General features: G+C 31.1%; 1 protein-coding gene across 1 annotated transcript; it reads right to left on the bottom strand.

Annotated features, from left to right (window-relative positions):
* Positions 1-2180: 2180 nt before the first annotated feature.
* Positions 2181-13877, bottom strand: LOC141649324 (peroxidase 3-like). The gene is made up of 4 exons (XM_074458016.1): positions 13641-13877; positions 4495-4686; positions 3639-3804; positions 2181-2640 (listed from the first exon to the last, which is right to left on the bottom strand). The coding sequence occupies exons 1-4, from the start codon at positions 13875-13877 to the stop codon at positions 2228-2230; spliced, it is 1008 nt and encodes a 335-aa protein (XP_074314117.1). The 3' UTR covers positions 2181-2227.
* Positions 13878-14212: the final 335 nt, after the last annotated feature.

Raw genomic sequence — 14212 nt, 5'->3', positions numbered from 1 at the left:
TTGGAATCATTAGTAGGTATAATTCTCTAAATCCCTTTTTAATTATTGTTAATTACTTTCATTTATTCATCATGTTTCATTTTGTTGGTATGATTGACAACCTTGCTAGCATGATCAACATGATAATGAGTGAGTAGTCTCTTAGCTAGGGTTAATGGGTGATTAGGGGAAACCAACATGGGGAATGATTCATGCTTAAATTAATATGCTTTCATGTTTTATTTGCTTGCTTGTTTTGATCTCAACTCATGCACATGTTATGTTTGATGAAATGCGAGCCTATGAATCCTTGCATTTTTTACCCATCACCTATCTTTTCAATGAGACTTGTAAGACATAAACCAACTCGAGTCTCATTAGACCATGCATGTTGTTGAGTAGGGAAGATTAAGTCGACTTGTAGGTGTTGTACAATCTAATCGATTCGGCTCCGGGACCCAAACTTTCCTAGGATTGTAAGACATAACCCAACTCAATCCATCACAACAATAATTGCTTGCTTATAATTTGAGAACATGTTTGTATGATCAATTCCCATGATTCCCCTATAATCCCATGACACCCTAGTGCTTTTTATCAATTGTTTACAACCCTTTTTATTCATCTTGCTTGTTTATTTTCATTGCTATTTTAGTTAGTGACCTTCTACATCAACCCAAATTGTGACACCCCTAAGACACCGCTAGTTTCAATAGAAATCTCATTTCAATACCCGTCCCTTGGGATCCGACCTTTACTTGCCTCTTTACTAATTGTAGAGTTGTTTGTGAAGCTATAAATTGTGTTTTGATTCGGACGTGACCCAACGACCACACCTTTAATTGTGAACACGAAACGGACCGATCAGACAACTCTAACAAAATATATGAAACTAGTGACTTACCGACGAATTGACGCGAAAGAGATGAACGAAAGACTCACGAACGATCACTTGTTTTGAGAGTGATTAAGGATGATTAGTGGAGTGTGGAACGTTATTTGATTTTGGTAAAAATGAAAGTAAACTGTAAAACACGATATATATAACCTTTGATCATCCTTAATCAAACCGCGGAAATAAATCCTGTCAGATCAGTTACTCGCTCGAGTACCAAGAATACTCGGCCGAGTACCCCTTACTTGGCCGAGTATTAAACTAGTCGGCCGAGTGTTCCTGGACAATATCATGGCCATAAAACATACGAAACTCTACTCGGCCGAGTTAGCTCTATTGGGTCGAGTAACAAGACCCAGAAAACCGTGGTATTACAGACACCCAATCCACCGAGTCCTCAAAGCACTAGATTGAGTTACACAAATGAGAACCGCATCCCAATAAGACGGGGTATTACAATACTTCATTTTAGATTTGGCTATTTATGACTTAGAAGAAAATTCGAACCCAATGTTTGTCCAAACACGTTATCATTACTTGGTATGGACCCCTCAATTCACAAATAGCTCAATACTAAACATTTATCAAGACAACATCGACTAAACTAAAATGAAACCATCATGTCTCAATGGCTGTCATCACATGTGTACGTGTAGATGAGATGTCTTCAACTTAATTTAACATGGGTTTCCTCTTAAAATAGTCACTTAGTTTTCTATGAGTTGTAGTAAATTAATTACGTTATAGATTAATTTTATAATCAAGCTTAAATTACAAACAATGATTCCCATACATACGAGGTTTGCCTTTCAAAAATCAAGCAGCAGCAACAAATTTGTAATATGTGGCTTTTAAATGTGGCTTTTAAATTATTAAATATTGATAATTAAGAACTTGATCTTTAAAGAAATGAATTGAAATTGTCTCTTTTATTATTAACAGAATAATTTTCTCACCAACTTTTCCCAACCTATGTTTTTCCACTTTATTAGTTTCCCTCCTAGTTGCGCCATTAACTCACAAAATGACAAAAAAAGAGTATCATGTGTCACTTTTTAACTCACTGTGTAAGGAAATTCTTCAGACCTTGTGTGACCCTATCACCTTCCTAATTTTTCACAATAATTATATTTATTAGTTAGTTCATGAAGCTTTCAACCCAATCCTGATCACCTATCTATTCAAAACCACTTTATCCATTCAAACTTCAAATTAAATCTCAATCCAAACAATAGAGAATAAATTTGAATCAATTCAAAAGAATTGGTCATGTTTAATAAGATACAACTGATAAACCTCCACATAAATCAACCTAAAATATTGTATAGACTTTATTGATTATATTTTCCTCAATTAATTCACCAGACTACATTTTCTACGAATCTCCCCCTCTGTACCAGTTTTAAGATCAATACGTCCCAACTTTTCCATGGATTTTCCAAATTCATGTAAAAATCTTGTGTTACTTAGAACAAGTTTATCTATTATTTTTATGGCAGTTCGATTGGTAAGAAGTTGTGCATCCGTAGCGAAAAGACCCTTATTTTGCTTCAAATTAATGTAATAATGGTTGTCGAATATCCTAGAACTTCCTTGATCCATCTCAACAGTAGTTGTCATATCAAACGGGCTATTACATTTTGTCTTCAAAAATTCTGCATACGTTTTGTTCATTGTGGGGTCTTGATTGTCTGGTGGATGGCCGGTGAAGTTGTATAGCCTGAAAGTAAACTTCTGACAGTGTGCTCTTCCGACTGTATGCGCTCCTATATAATATTGATACAAAACTATTAGCCAAAATTTTTGTCTCATTGGTATGTTAATAATACTCGATTTTTTGTGAATGTTTTTTTGGTGTAAGTATTACAAGTAATAACAAAATGTATGAAAGTATCAATTTCTCTTCTTTCGTGTATTACTAATAAGGCAAGTATGTTGATCACGAGGCTCTTAATTTGCGTGCATGCGTTTTTAGTTCTAGTTATAGTGGAAAAAGAACTAAGTAATGGTCTGTTGATAAATTCTTCCTAGGTACTCATTTCTTGAGCTACCAATCTACTATAATGTTCATAGTAGATAAGAAACTAGAACTAGTGTTTGACTTTGTATTGGTCATTTAAATTTTTCTAATATACGAGTAGAGTACTTTAATGAAATGGGGTGAAAATGAGTGTGTGAAGGGAGTATATCTTAGTATATCTTATTGTCAAAACAATCTCTTGGAAAATCTGATAATTAAATATTGTATTTAATGTTAACTTTTATATTAAATCATCTTAAAGTTAGACATCTACCAAAGTTTCATAATAGAAAGACTAAGTGCAACATTGTAAAATTTTAAAAGTAAAGAAAAATCCTACCATTAGCAAAGTTCAGCAAGCTTTGAACCATATATTTTCTCTTTTTATATGAGTATTGATATTGATTATGACATAGATTTTGTTTCGTATAATTCTTACCTTTATTGTACATTATAAGCTATGTATATCTCTCTTGCAAGTTTCACAGATGATATTTGTATTTTTTTGAAAATTGGATTTAAATAGGAGTATTGAATAAAATGTTTGGAAAACCTACAATTATTTGTAAGAAACTATAAAGTTATAATAATGTTGAAATCAACGTATAAATAAGATGAAAGTACAAATTCTACTTATTAAAACGTAATTGTATAATTACCTCAACAGGATTATTTCGAAGTAAGGAACGCTAATGTAATGAAACGAACGTTGAGCAAATGAATACGAATGTTTAAATAACATACCAGATAATACAACAAGGTCATGGATTGAAAGACCTTTTTTAGCAAAGAACTCTTCTTGGACGAAAAAGTAAGAGAATGGGGACGGAATATTCAAAGGAACCTCTGATGCATGAGATATTCTACCATCCCTTCTACCCGTCGGCACTCTCCAAAGATCTCTTTTATACTATCGACAATAAAAAATAGTTATTAATATTACCACTAGTATCGTGGATAATGCAGTAAATAAAATACAATTGTTTAATTACCTTTAAAAATAAAAATTGTGAAATATAATTTTTTACAAATATTTATGTTAGGAAGATTTATTAATTTTTCAAATGAAAAAAAATTATATTGAAAAATTAATATTCAAGGTGAAAAAAAAGACAAGAATTTCCACTCTGTATTATAGTTAAATTTACATACAGATACTAATATTGAAAAAATTTCAAAAAGATAATTTATTATTTAAAAATAATAGTAAAATAAATTCCTTGTAAGATGAACTGTATCATATACGAAATTAAATATAAAATAAATAGAATTAATTTATACCGCGTCTTCCATACCTCATTTTCAAATTTCTCACACAATTTAACACTTACATTTTTTCCGATTTCACAAAATGCTTATTTTTTTTTTTTCAGAATGAAAGTACTTGTCTCGTAATATTATGTATAATTTATTTATGCATCAATAGTTAGCTTTGAATAATATATTTCATGATTGATATCTAAATAGAATATCTTTTCAAGTTGATAACATTGGATTTTTCATGAGTGTTTTAGAAACGATATTCAAAATATTTGAAATAGAAGTCTAAAACAGATTATAAAAAGGTGGAAGTCAATAGCACTAAGAAAAAGAAATTTACTTGAAATGAAATAGCATCTCTAGCCGCAAGAGCTAATATATCTGCACAAGACACAATTCCCTCGCATTGTTTTTCTAATTGTGATTTTATATCCTCAATAACTTCAAATCTTCCCAGGCGTGCATTCATTATATCGTCCATTTCAGCTGTTGAATTTGCAGTTGAGTTCAACAAAAATGAACCATCACAGCCCTGTAGGTATCGATATATTTAGAACATTTTCATACTACAAATCAATTATGATATAAATTATTTTATTTAACTCAACTGTGAGCAACATGTTAGTCATTTAACAGGCTAAAGGCACTGATGGATTATAACTATGATTTAGCATTTGAGATGATTCGAGATATATCAATATATACAATACAAAAAATTAGTTGTATTTTTCTAGGATTTGTAACTAATTTGTGCACAATCTAACCTAGACGAACATGAAATCCATTATATACAATACACAAAATTTAATTATTATATTACCATATTTATTGGTTCATATATTAAATTGAATGATAATTAATTTATTTGACAAGCACTACTCTCTTTATTACGAGAAATGCTCGAATATAAATTAATTTTAACTTAAAAGCCAGTTAACATAGTCATAAAACCTATAGCACAAAATATTTATACAAACATCACTTGGCAAAAAACTGAAAGGCACATTACCAAAAACATTATATTAAATTGTCAAATCATCATATGATTTTAAAATGCACGACACATTTATAGAAATTTTTCATTGACCATTAACAGGAGTATGAAATGATAAAACTAGAGATTTGAATTATTACAAAATTATGTCAAAATAATTGTTGAAATACTCTACCCGATACGTATTCTTAACCAATCAATTCAAAATATAAGACAATACTACATTTGCAAATAACGTCATATCATTACAAAAAATCTTTCTAAAAAAGATCGCTAGAAAACACCACTCTACCATATACCCTCTATCACATTATATTATAATCTATAAAATATAATTAAAAGGCTACCCTAAAATGACAAATAAACGCCTCCTAGAAAAAGTCACGTAGGATCTAAAAAGCCACCTAGATCAAAATTTAATGTGACGTGGCATATTTAAATGTGATGTTGCATATTTTTAATGTGACATGGCGAATTAATGTGACATGGATTATCAATTTATTATTACATGACATTAATTTAAATCATTTATCAATAAATTAATTTAATTCACTTATATCTACAATATTAAAGGATATTATCATTATTTTTAAATTAATTTTGTATATTAAATAGGAGTATCGTCGTCGACGTTTTGTAACGAATGCGAAACATCGTCGACGTTTTTTAAATTAATGCGAAACGTCGTCGACGTTTTGTAAGGAATCGTCGACGTATTTTAAAACAAAAGACCATCACTACCCTTCCCCATTCTCTCTACTCTATTCTCTCCCAATCCTCCCAACCAACAAACATTTAAAAAAAAAACAAGACTTTGTTAATATTATTCGGATTCAATGTCAAATAACGAGCCACCTAAATCAAAGGCTAGCGACGAATAATCAGTATGAACTTATTTTTTCACGTTTGAATCGAATTAGTTTGAATTAAATTTTTATTCGAATTAACTTATGGATGTGGACTAGTATGAATTGTCTTAGAATGAACCGAATTAGAATCAATAGAATTAGTATTGAATGACATTGCGAATAGAATTAACATGAATTGAACTTTATTTACGTGTTTGATGCCTTGCACATAAACAATGAAAATCATAGTCCATATTGGTGCCAGACAATGGGATTCAATGTCCCATATGGGCATGGATGATGAGTTTCAACGTCCCATATGGGCATGGACTATGAGTTTCCAAGTCTTATATGGGCATGGACTATGAGTTTCAACATCCCCTATGGGCATAGACTATGAGTTTCAACGTCCTATTTGGTTAAGGACTATGAGTTTCATCGTCCCCAGCCATCATGGACGTTGACAATCAACGTTTATCCCCCTCTCTTATGACGATTTTTAATGTCGAGCACCAATAACAAAGACGACAACAACCCAACGATAATCCAACAACAATCCAACAACAACAACAATTGCAAACAACAACAACAACGCACAACAATAACTACTTTATGAACAAAATCAAAGCAAATTAATTCAAAATCATTCAAATTAATACAAATAATGGTTGCGAAATTAACAATAGAATGAACACAATTACAAAGAAATAAAATAATACAAACATTACTAACCTAATTGAAATGGAATTATAAAAACTCACTAAAGTAATTGAAGAAAAAACAAATTTACTTGAGAATAAGGAAGAAATTGAGAAGAGAAATGGAGAAATGTTGTTGTGGTGGTGCGTGGTGTTGCTGCGGTGGTGCATGGTGTTGCTGCACTGGTGGTGCAGGTGGTGGTGTAAGTGGTGGTGGTGTGGTTTGTCGGGTAAGGAGGAGTTAGAGAGAGCAAGAATGAAAGAAGGAGTAGTGAGAGGGTAAGGGTATGTTGGTCTTTTTTTTAAAAAAAAACGTCGACGATTTGTTATAAAACGCCAACGACGTTTTAAAACCCGGTTAAATATATGGGTTTTTTCCATCTGTGCCCCTGTAATTTTCACTTTTCCCAACTGTACTCCTACGTCTGGCACTTTCCCAATTGTACCCTTAAACTTAGTTAGTTATTCCCATCTGTAGCCAATCTACCCTAAACCATCTATTTTGCCGTCAAGTGCCAACATGGAATTGTCAACATGACTTTTCCTTTCCTTTTTGTTCTTTATTCCCTCCATTTTATTCAATATTTCCCTCCATAACTTTCCTCTATTACTTCCCCTATATAATCTACTAATCCCTCAATTTTACTTCATTAATTTCCCCTTAATCCGGACAACAATTATGAATAATTAAGGAAAAAAAGAAGGGTGAAGGATCCGGACAGCAATTATGAATAATTAAGGAAAAAAAGGAGGGTGAAGGATTTTGGAGGATTAATGAAATAAAATTGAGGGATTAATAGATTATATAAGGGAAGTAATGAAAAGGAAGTTATGGAGGGAAATATTGAATAAAATGGGGGGGGGGGGGGGGGGAATGTCATGTTGGCAATTCCATGTTGGCACTTAACGGCAAAACAGACGGTTTAGAGTAGATTGGCTACATATGGGAATAACTAACTAAGTTTAAGGGTACAATTAGGAAAGTGTCAGACGCGGGGGTACAGTTAAGAAAAGTGAAAACTATAGGGGTACAGATGGGAATAACCCTAAATATATTGTCTTCCAAAATTTATATAACCCTTACAAATGTACATCAAATTTCATAATTTATAATTAATATTGACATTTTAGTTGAAATTTTTGTAATAAAATATGTTAATAAATTTCATAATTTATAATTTAAATTGAAATTTTAATTGAAATTTTTGTAATAAAACATGTTAAGGAATTAATTAAACCTCTTCATATTACTAAACACTCACCATTATGAACATTTTCCTATTTAATTCATTGTTTTTAAAATTTTTGTAATAAAACTTGTTAATAAATTAATTAAACCTCTTCATATTACTGAACACCCACCATTATTAACATTTTCCTATTTATTACTTTTTTAATTAAACATGGTAATAAATTGATTAAAACTCTTCATAATACTTAACACACACCAAATTAATTAAAAGTTTTTCCTATTTAATTAATTTCTGTAATATAATATGTTAATACTTTTACTAAAACTCCTTATATTACTCAACACCCATAATTTTCATTAACATTTTGCCCTATTTAATTCATCTCTTGAGATGCTCGGCAATCAATTATCTAATTTAATAATACCATAAATTAAATTAAAAATTAAATTAAAATATGAGAATTTATGGTTGTGTAATGACTATAAAACCTATAATGCCAATAATAGTTTCTATTTACTTTATTTATTTAAAATATGCCCATTTGTCATGAGTTTATAAGTTGTGAATTGTATTTTATGGTTTATTTTATGTATTTGATTATATTGAGTATTATTGTCGAGTATTGTTGTTGTTGTTGTTGTTGTTATTGTTGTTGTTGTTCTTGCTGTTGTGTCCAATAAAGTATATTTTAATTTGTTATGTTGTTGGTTTTATGAATCGTTTGCTTTATATTTGAATTCATGTTTTCTAGTTGGTTTAATTTAAGTGACTTGCATACGACAATGTTTTGATTCGCTTGTCAAGTTTTTGCCAGGTTGATGTTTTATCTTCTGGTCAATGTATTTTTTATATAGTTTTAAAGTACCATGAAACGTATGTGAATGCAGATAAGGCAAACCATCACGTGGGTAATCTGAAGAGGGAAGAAATATAAAAGGCGCGAAACTGAGGTAAAATTAAAGGTAAAAATGACGTAAGGTTGAAGTTGATAAATAATGGATGATTGTTGATCTCAAAATAGAAGTCTTATAATATTTCTTTTAATTTGTTATTAAACGTATATTGTGTTGTAATTTTACTATTATACTTTCCCGATCAACCTATTTAAATTTGTATTTTTGTATTCACGAATATAATCATCTCTAACATATATTTTTCTTTTTCGTTTTATATGAACTATTATCAAGGCATGTAATAAAAGGAAGCGAAAGTGAACCTTTTGGTAAATATTAAATAGTATGATTTCTAAATTCTATTTCATATATTTTTAAGTTTATGTGTTTTTTGTCAAAACAGGAATAATACATAAAAATTACTCTCATAATTTCCTAACAAAAACCTACTCTCATAAATAATGGTAAATAAATAAGTACAAATAATTTAAGAAAAATCTTTAAAATTTCACAATTTACTTTTTGAACCATCATGACTAATTAATCATTTTAATTATGTCATTCCCTCTTCTAATTTAAGTTTTCTCCAACTCCCACCTTTTGACTGTTTTTCTATAAAAATTACTTTACTTTTTTAAGTGGTTTATGCTTTTTGGACCATTATAAGATGATTGTTGATCTCAAAATGGAGTTCTTCTAATATATCTTTAAATTTGTTATCAAGTGTATATTGTTGTGTAATTTTACTATTATGCTTTCCCGATCAATCTATTTGAATTTATATTTTTGTATTCATGAGTATAATCATCTCTAACATATATTTTTCTTTTTCATTTCGTATGAACTATTATCAGTCATGTACTAAAAGGAAGCAAAAGTGAACCTTCAGATAAATATTAAATAGTATGGTTTCTAAATTCTAATCTGTATATTTTTAAGTTTGTGTTTTTTTTTAAATCGGAATATATTATTGTATAGTCTTTAATTGTAATACCCCGTATTTTGATAATAATTTATGAGAATAATTTATGTAATTTAATAGTTAATTTATGACATTTCTAATAATAATTGCAAATAAAACGTTAATTGAATAATAAAGTAAGTAAGCAAGTCGGGAATTGGGCTTGGCTAGTAATAAGGCCTTGGGCCGTGTGAATAAGGTAAGTGAGACGATTATATTTGGCCTAGTATGAGCATGATCGGGAATTGATTCAGATTTAATAATAATATTAATGAAGAGAATAATAATAGGTAAAACTAATAATAATTATAATATTAATAATCCTAAATAATATTCTTGTTATACTAAAATTAGTAATGGAGATATGTAGTAATTCTACCTATGGGAAGGCTAATATAATATATAATATATAATAATAATAATAATAATAATAATAATAATAATAATAATAATAATAATAATAATAATAATAATAATAATAATAATAATAATAATAATAATAATAAAATTTATATGGTAATTCCTAATAATAATCGGATTACGACAATAATTTCCTAATTGGCCTCATATACTCCCTAAACCTATAATAGAAATACATGATAAATCTGAAAAGTAATTCATAAAAATAGAGGAAGGAGATTTTGGAGACGGAAGAAGCAATTAACGATAAAAGATAAGATCGTCTTATAAATAATTAACTCGTGGTTTATTCAATTGTAATCGTATAGCTTGACCACCGTATAACACCTTATACACCACTATAGAACTCGTGTTTCTGACCCTAGAACGACCTTGGACCACCGTGACTTTGGCAAGACCCTTCCCAGACCGTCATTGATCGGACCTTGGTGGTTTTAGGGTAGTTAATTGGACGGGGTTGGGGATTGGCAGTGGGGATTGTAGTGGGTAATTGAACACTTAATCGGACTCGACTTGACCTGGGTAAGGTAGGGTTCTGACCTGGGTGGTTAGTTGACCAAGGTGGGTGGTCTAGGGAGGCCGTGGACGGTGGTTCGTGCGGTGGATGATCGAAGTTGCGTGAAAAGGGTAAATTAGGGGCGAGTATGTGACCGTCTTAAGACGAACACCGTGACTTCATTTGTTAACCAATCAGGGAGGGGGGACCACCCCTGGAGTCACCGTGGGACAGTGGTGTCAACAGTGATGGCCAGAGGTGGTAGTGGTGGCTGTGGTGGTGTTGGCGAGGGCTTCTTTACACGGGGGCAGATGTTTCTGGGCTGATAGTGGTGGTTTAATGGGTGGTCAGAGAGTGTATGGGTGTGTGGTGTAGTGGGCTTGCGGTGGCTAGGTTGGGTAGTGACGGTGGTGGTATGTGGTGTTAGGAGAAGGCGGGTTTGTGTGTGGAGGAGAAGGCGGGTTTATGTGTGTGATGGTAAGGTCGTGTGTGGTGATTAGTGACGGTGGCAGTGGTGAGATGAAGCTGGTGGCAGAGGGAGCTGATGCGGGAGGAGTTTCGTGGAAGTGTTTGTGTCGGTTGGTGGTGATTTAAGGGTGTTTTGGGGAGTGTTGGACACAGTTCAAAACCGTGTATGAAGGGGGAGGTTTTTGAGTGTTTTTGTGACGGGTTTTAGTTGGTTAAATTTTGGGTGACTCAGGTTTTAATTATTTTAATATTGTAACCCTTTAATAATAATAATAAATAATTAATTTGAATAATGAATATAATTTATAAATAATAATGGAAGGTAATAATTAAATTATAATATTTATGTTAGGTGACGATTTGTGAAGAAATTATAGTCGGGTTCAGATTTCTTTAATTATTTGGATCACTTAAGCTGCTTAATTGGATATTACTTGCCAGGTAGGAAACTACACAATTGAATTATATTATTAATGTTTATTAATTGTTGGGTATGTGAGAAAAGAATGGAATTAGTATTGGCTTGATAAAATTTATCTTATCGGCTCATGTTATTGTGGAATCATTACTATTGACGGTTGGATTTATTATTAATGATGGCTGGATTTGTTATTATTTATTGTTGGATTTATTGATTATTATATTTTGTTATTACTGGAATTGGTTGATGAGTTTTGTGTAGGCCAGGCACGGGATGTGGAAGGGTCGTGGACCTGAGGAGGGACTGCGTGTCCTTAAGACTGTGTCTTGGTGTGGACTGCGTGTCTAGGTGTATCTAGATTGTGTGTCAGAGGCGGGATTTTGTGTCCATTGGACTTTGTGTCCTGGAGTATGACCGTGTGTCTAGAAGAGGAGTATGACTGTGTGTCTAGAAGTGGTTGTGTGCCGTGGTGTGAAGTGAACGAAATTGTGGTGATAGAATTTATTTGTGTATCATTGATATTGCAGGTTGCTTTATTCTTATTCATTGTTTAGTTTCCTACTCAACCTCATGGTTGACCGTGTATTCGTGAACACTTGTGATGAACCATAATGGGGAGCAGATTTGACAGGTACTAAAGATTAGCTGACTTGAGAGCTATGAGATGCGTGAGGATTTGGCCAGTCTACCTAGAAGTCTAGACCACATAGTTTATTTAATTACTTTATTTATTTCCGCTGCGAGTTGTATCTTATTTTATATTAAGTATAATTTAGTTAAGTTGTAATAAATATGTAATCGCTAACTTGTAATTTAAAGTACTTTGGTGAGTTGGACTTTGTTATTCACTACCTTGGGAAACCGAGATGGTAACTCTCTCATTACTTGGGATGTGTAGCTAAAGGCTCCTGAATAAATGAGGGTGTTACATTAATACTATTTTTATTTTTATATAGGACCGTGAACATAAGTATAACAAGAGATGGATCAAATTATTGAAATAGTAATAAGGAACTTAAAAGAATTTATGAACCTTTTGGAATTCTTATTTAGGGAATATAGTTTTTTTGATTATTCATCTATTGAAAAGAAAATTTAATTCAAAATACATGGAGTAGATACCGACCATACCGTTGAATCGTATCTAATATTTTTATATCGATATAATAAATGTTGTTTGGATGTTAATAATATTTGAAGCATACATGCACGTGGTGATAAGACTTCAAATATATTTCTATGGGAGGGTTGATGGAGAGGTTTGGAAATAATTTGGAGATGACTATACTCAGGTATTGCGTTTACAACCTTATAAGGCGTTATTGAAGATATTTCCATGCGGAATTTATTATATACGGATGGTTTCAACTTTTAATATTTAAACAACTCACTTTATTATATTTTGGAGTAAAACACACGTATATATAATAAGTCGTCTTTGTCATTGCTCCGTTATGAAGTTTCTCAAAATTAGTAGCTAGCACATTGTCACTTGTAGGATTCGATTTACAAAAAGAAACCAAAGTTGTCAAGGAAATAAGCTATTAACTAACTAATTTATATGTATTTCAAGATTGTATATTTTTAAATTGATCAACAACTAATTGCTCGAACAAATATTAACAATACAATAAAAATATCAAAACTAAAAACATTATATTATTTATATAGCTAACCATAGTTTTTTAACTTAACCAAAAACATTATATTGAAATGAAAAAATATATGTGATTCGCTCTATTTTTTTTACTATAAACATACATTGAAGGTGCACCCCAAATTAAGAAATAAGTGATAATGTTCTACATATTGAGCATAATTTGTTTCAACTTTACATTAATCCTAGGCGGCACCAACTTTTTTTTTTCTACATCAATAACCGGTATATTATATTTACACTAGGTGAACCAAATGCGTACGGGGATATTATAAATCACTTATAATAAGTTCAACAACTTTTTTTTACATGGATTCTATAGTATAATTTAGGAAAACATAATGTCACACTAGTTGGATACCTAGGGATAATCTCAGTAATTATTAATCACAAAAAATATTAAGATAAATTACTTGTTGAAATGATACTATACTTACTCTGACAAAGCAGTCATGAAAATGCATCCTCAAAAGTTGTGAAGCCACGGTTGGATCTCTAAGAACGTAACTCTGAGTAACGTTTCTCACAATTAATTCGGCAGAAGGGCATGTCTTCTTATAGAAATTATTTCGTAAACCATCTTTGGATTTTATTTTTTGGTCCTTATAATTATCCAAATAGCCCTCGTTTCTAAAATTTTCAGGAACCTTATGCATAACAATAGATAAAGACATAGTATTGCAAAGTAAAAATGAACTATAATATACCAAGTATAACAAGAAGGTGAAATTTTTTGTTTCCATTTTTTTGGTAGCGAAAACCATTACACCAATAATATTTAGTGAAAGGGTAGTAATTATTTAAATTACCTTCTTAATATATGACTTATATACTCTCTTTTTTAGGACAAGTAATCTCCCTTTTATCACTCACTATTCCAAATTAAAAGATGCTTTAATGAGTAACAACCGCAAACTTTTATTATCTTTCAGTTTCATTTCTACTTAAGAAGTTTTATAACATAAGTAGTGACATAACACGAAACAATGTGAAACAGCAACCACAATAG

Source organism: Silene latifolia, chromosome 3, assembly GCF_048544455.1.
Source record: "Silene latifolia isolate original U9 population chromosome 3, ASM4854445v1, whole genome shotgun sequence".
In the NCBI taxonomy this organism is placed as follows: domain Eukaryota; kingdom Viridiplantae; phylum Streptophyta; class Magnoliopsida; order Caryophyllales; family Caryophyllaceae; genus Silene; species Silene latifolia.
This window is presented reverse-complemented; position numbering and strand designations above follow the sequence as displayed.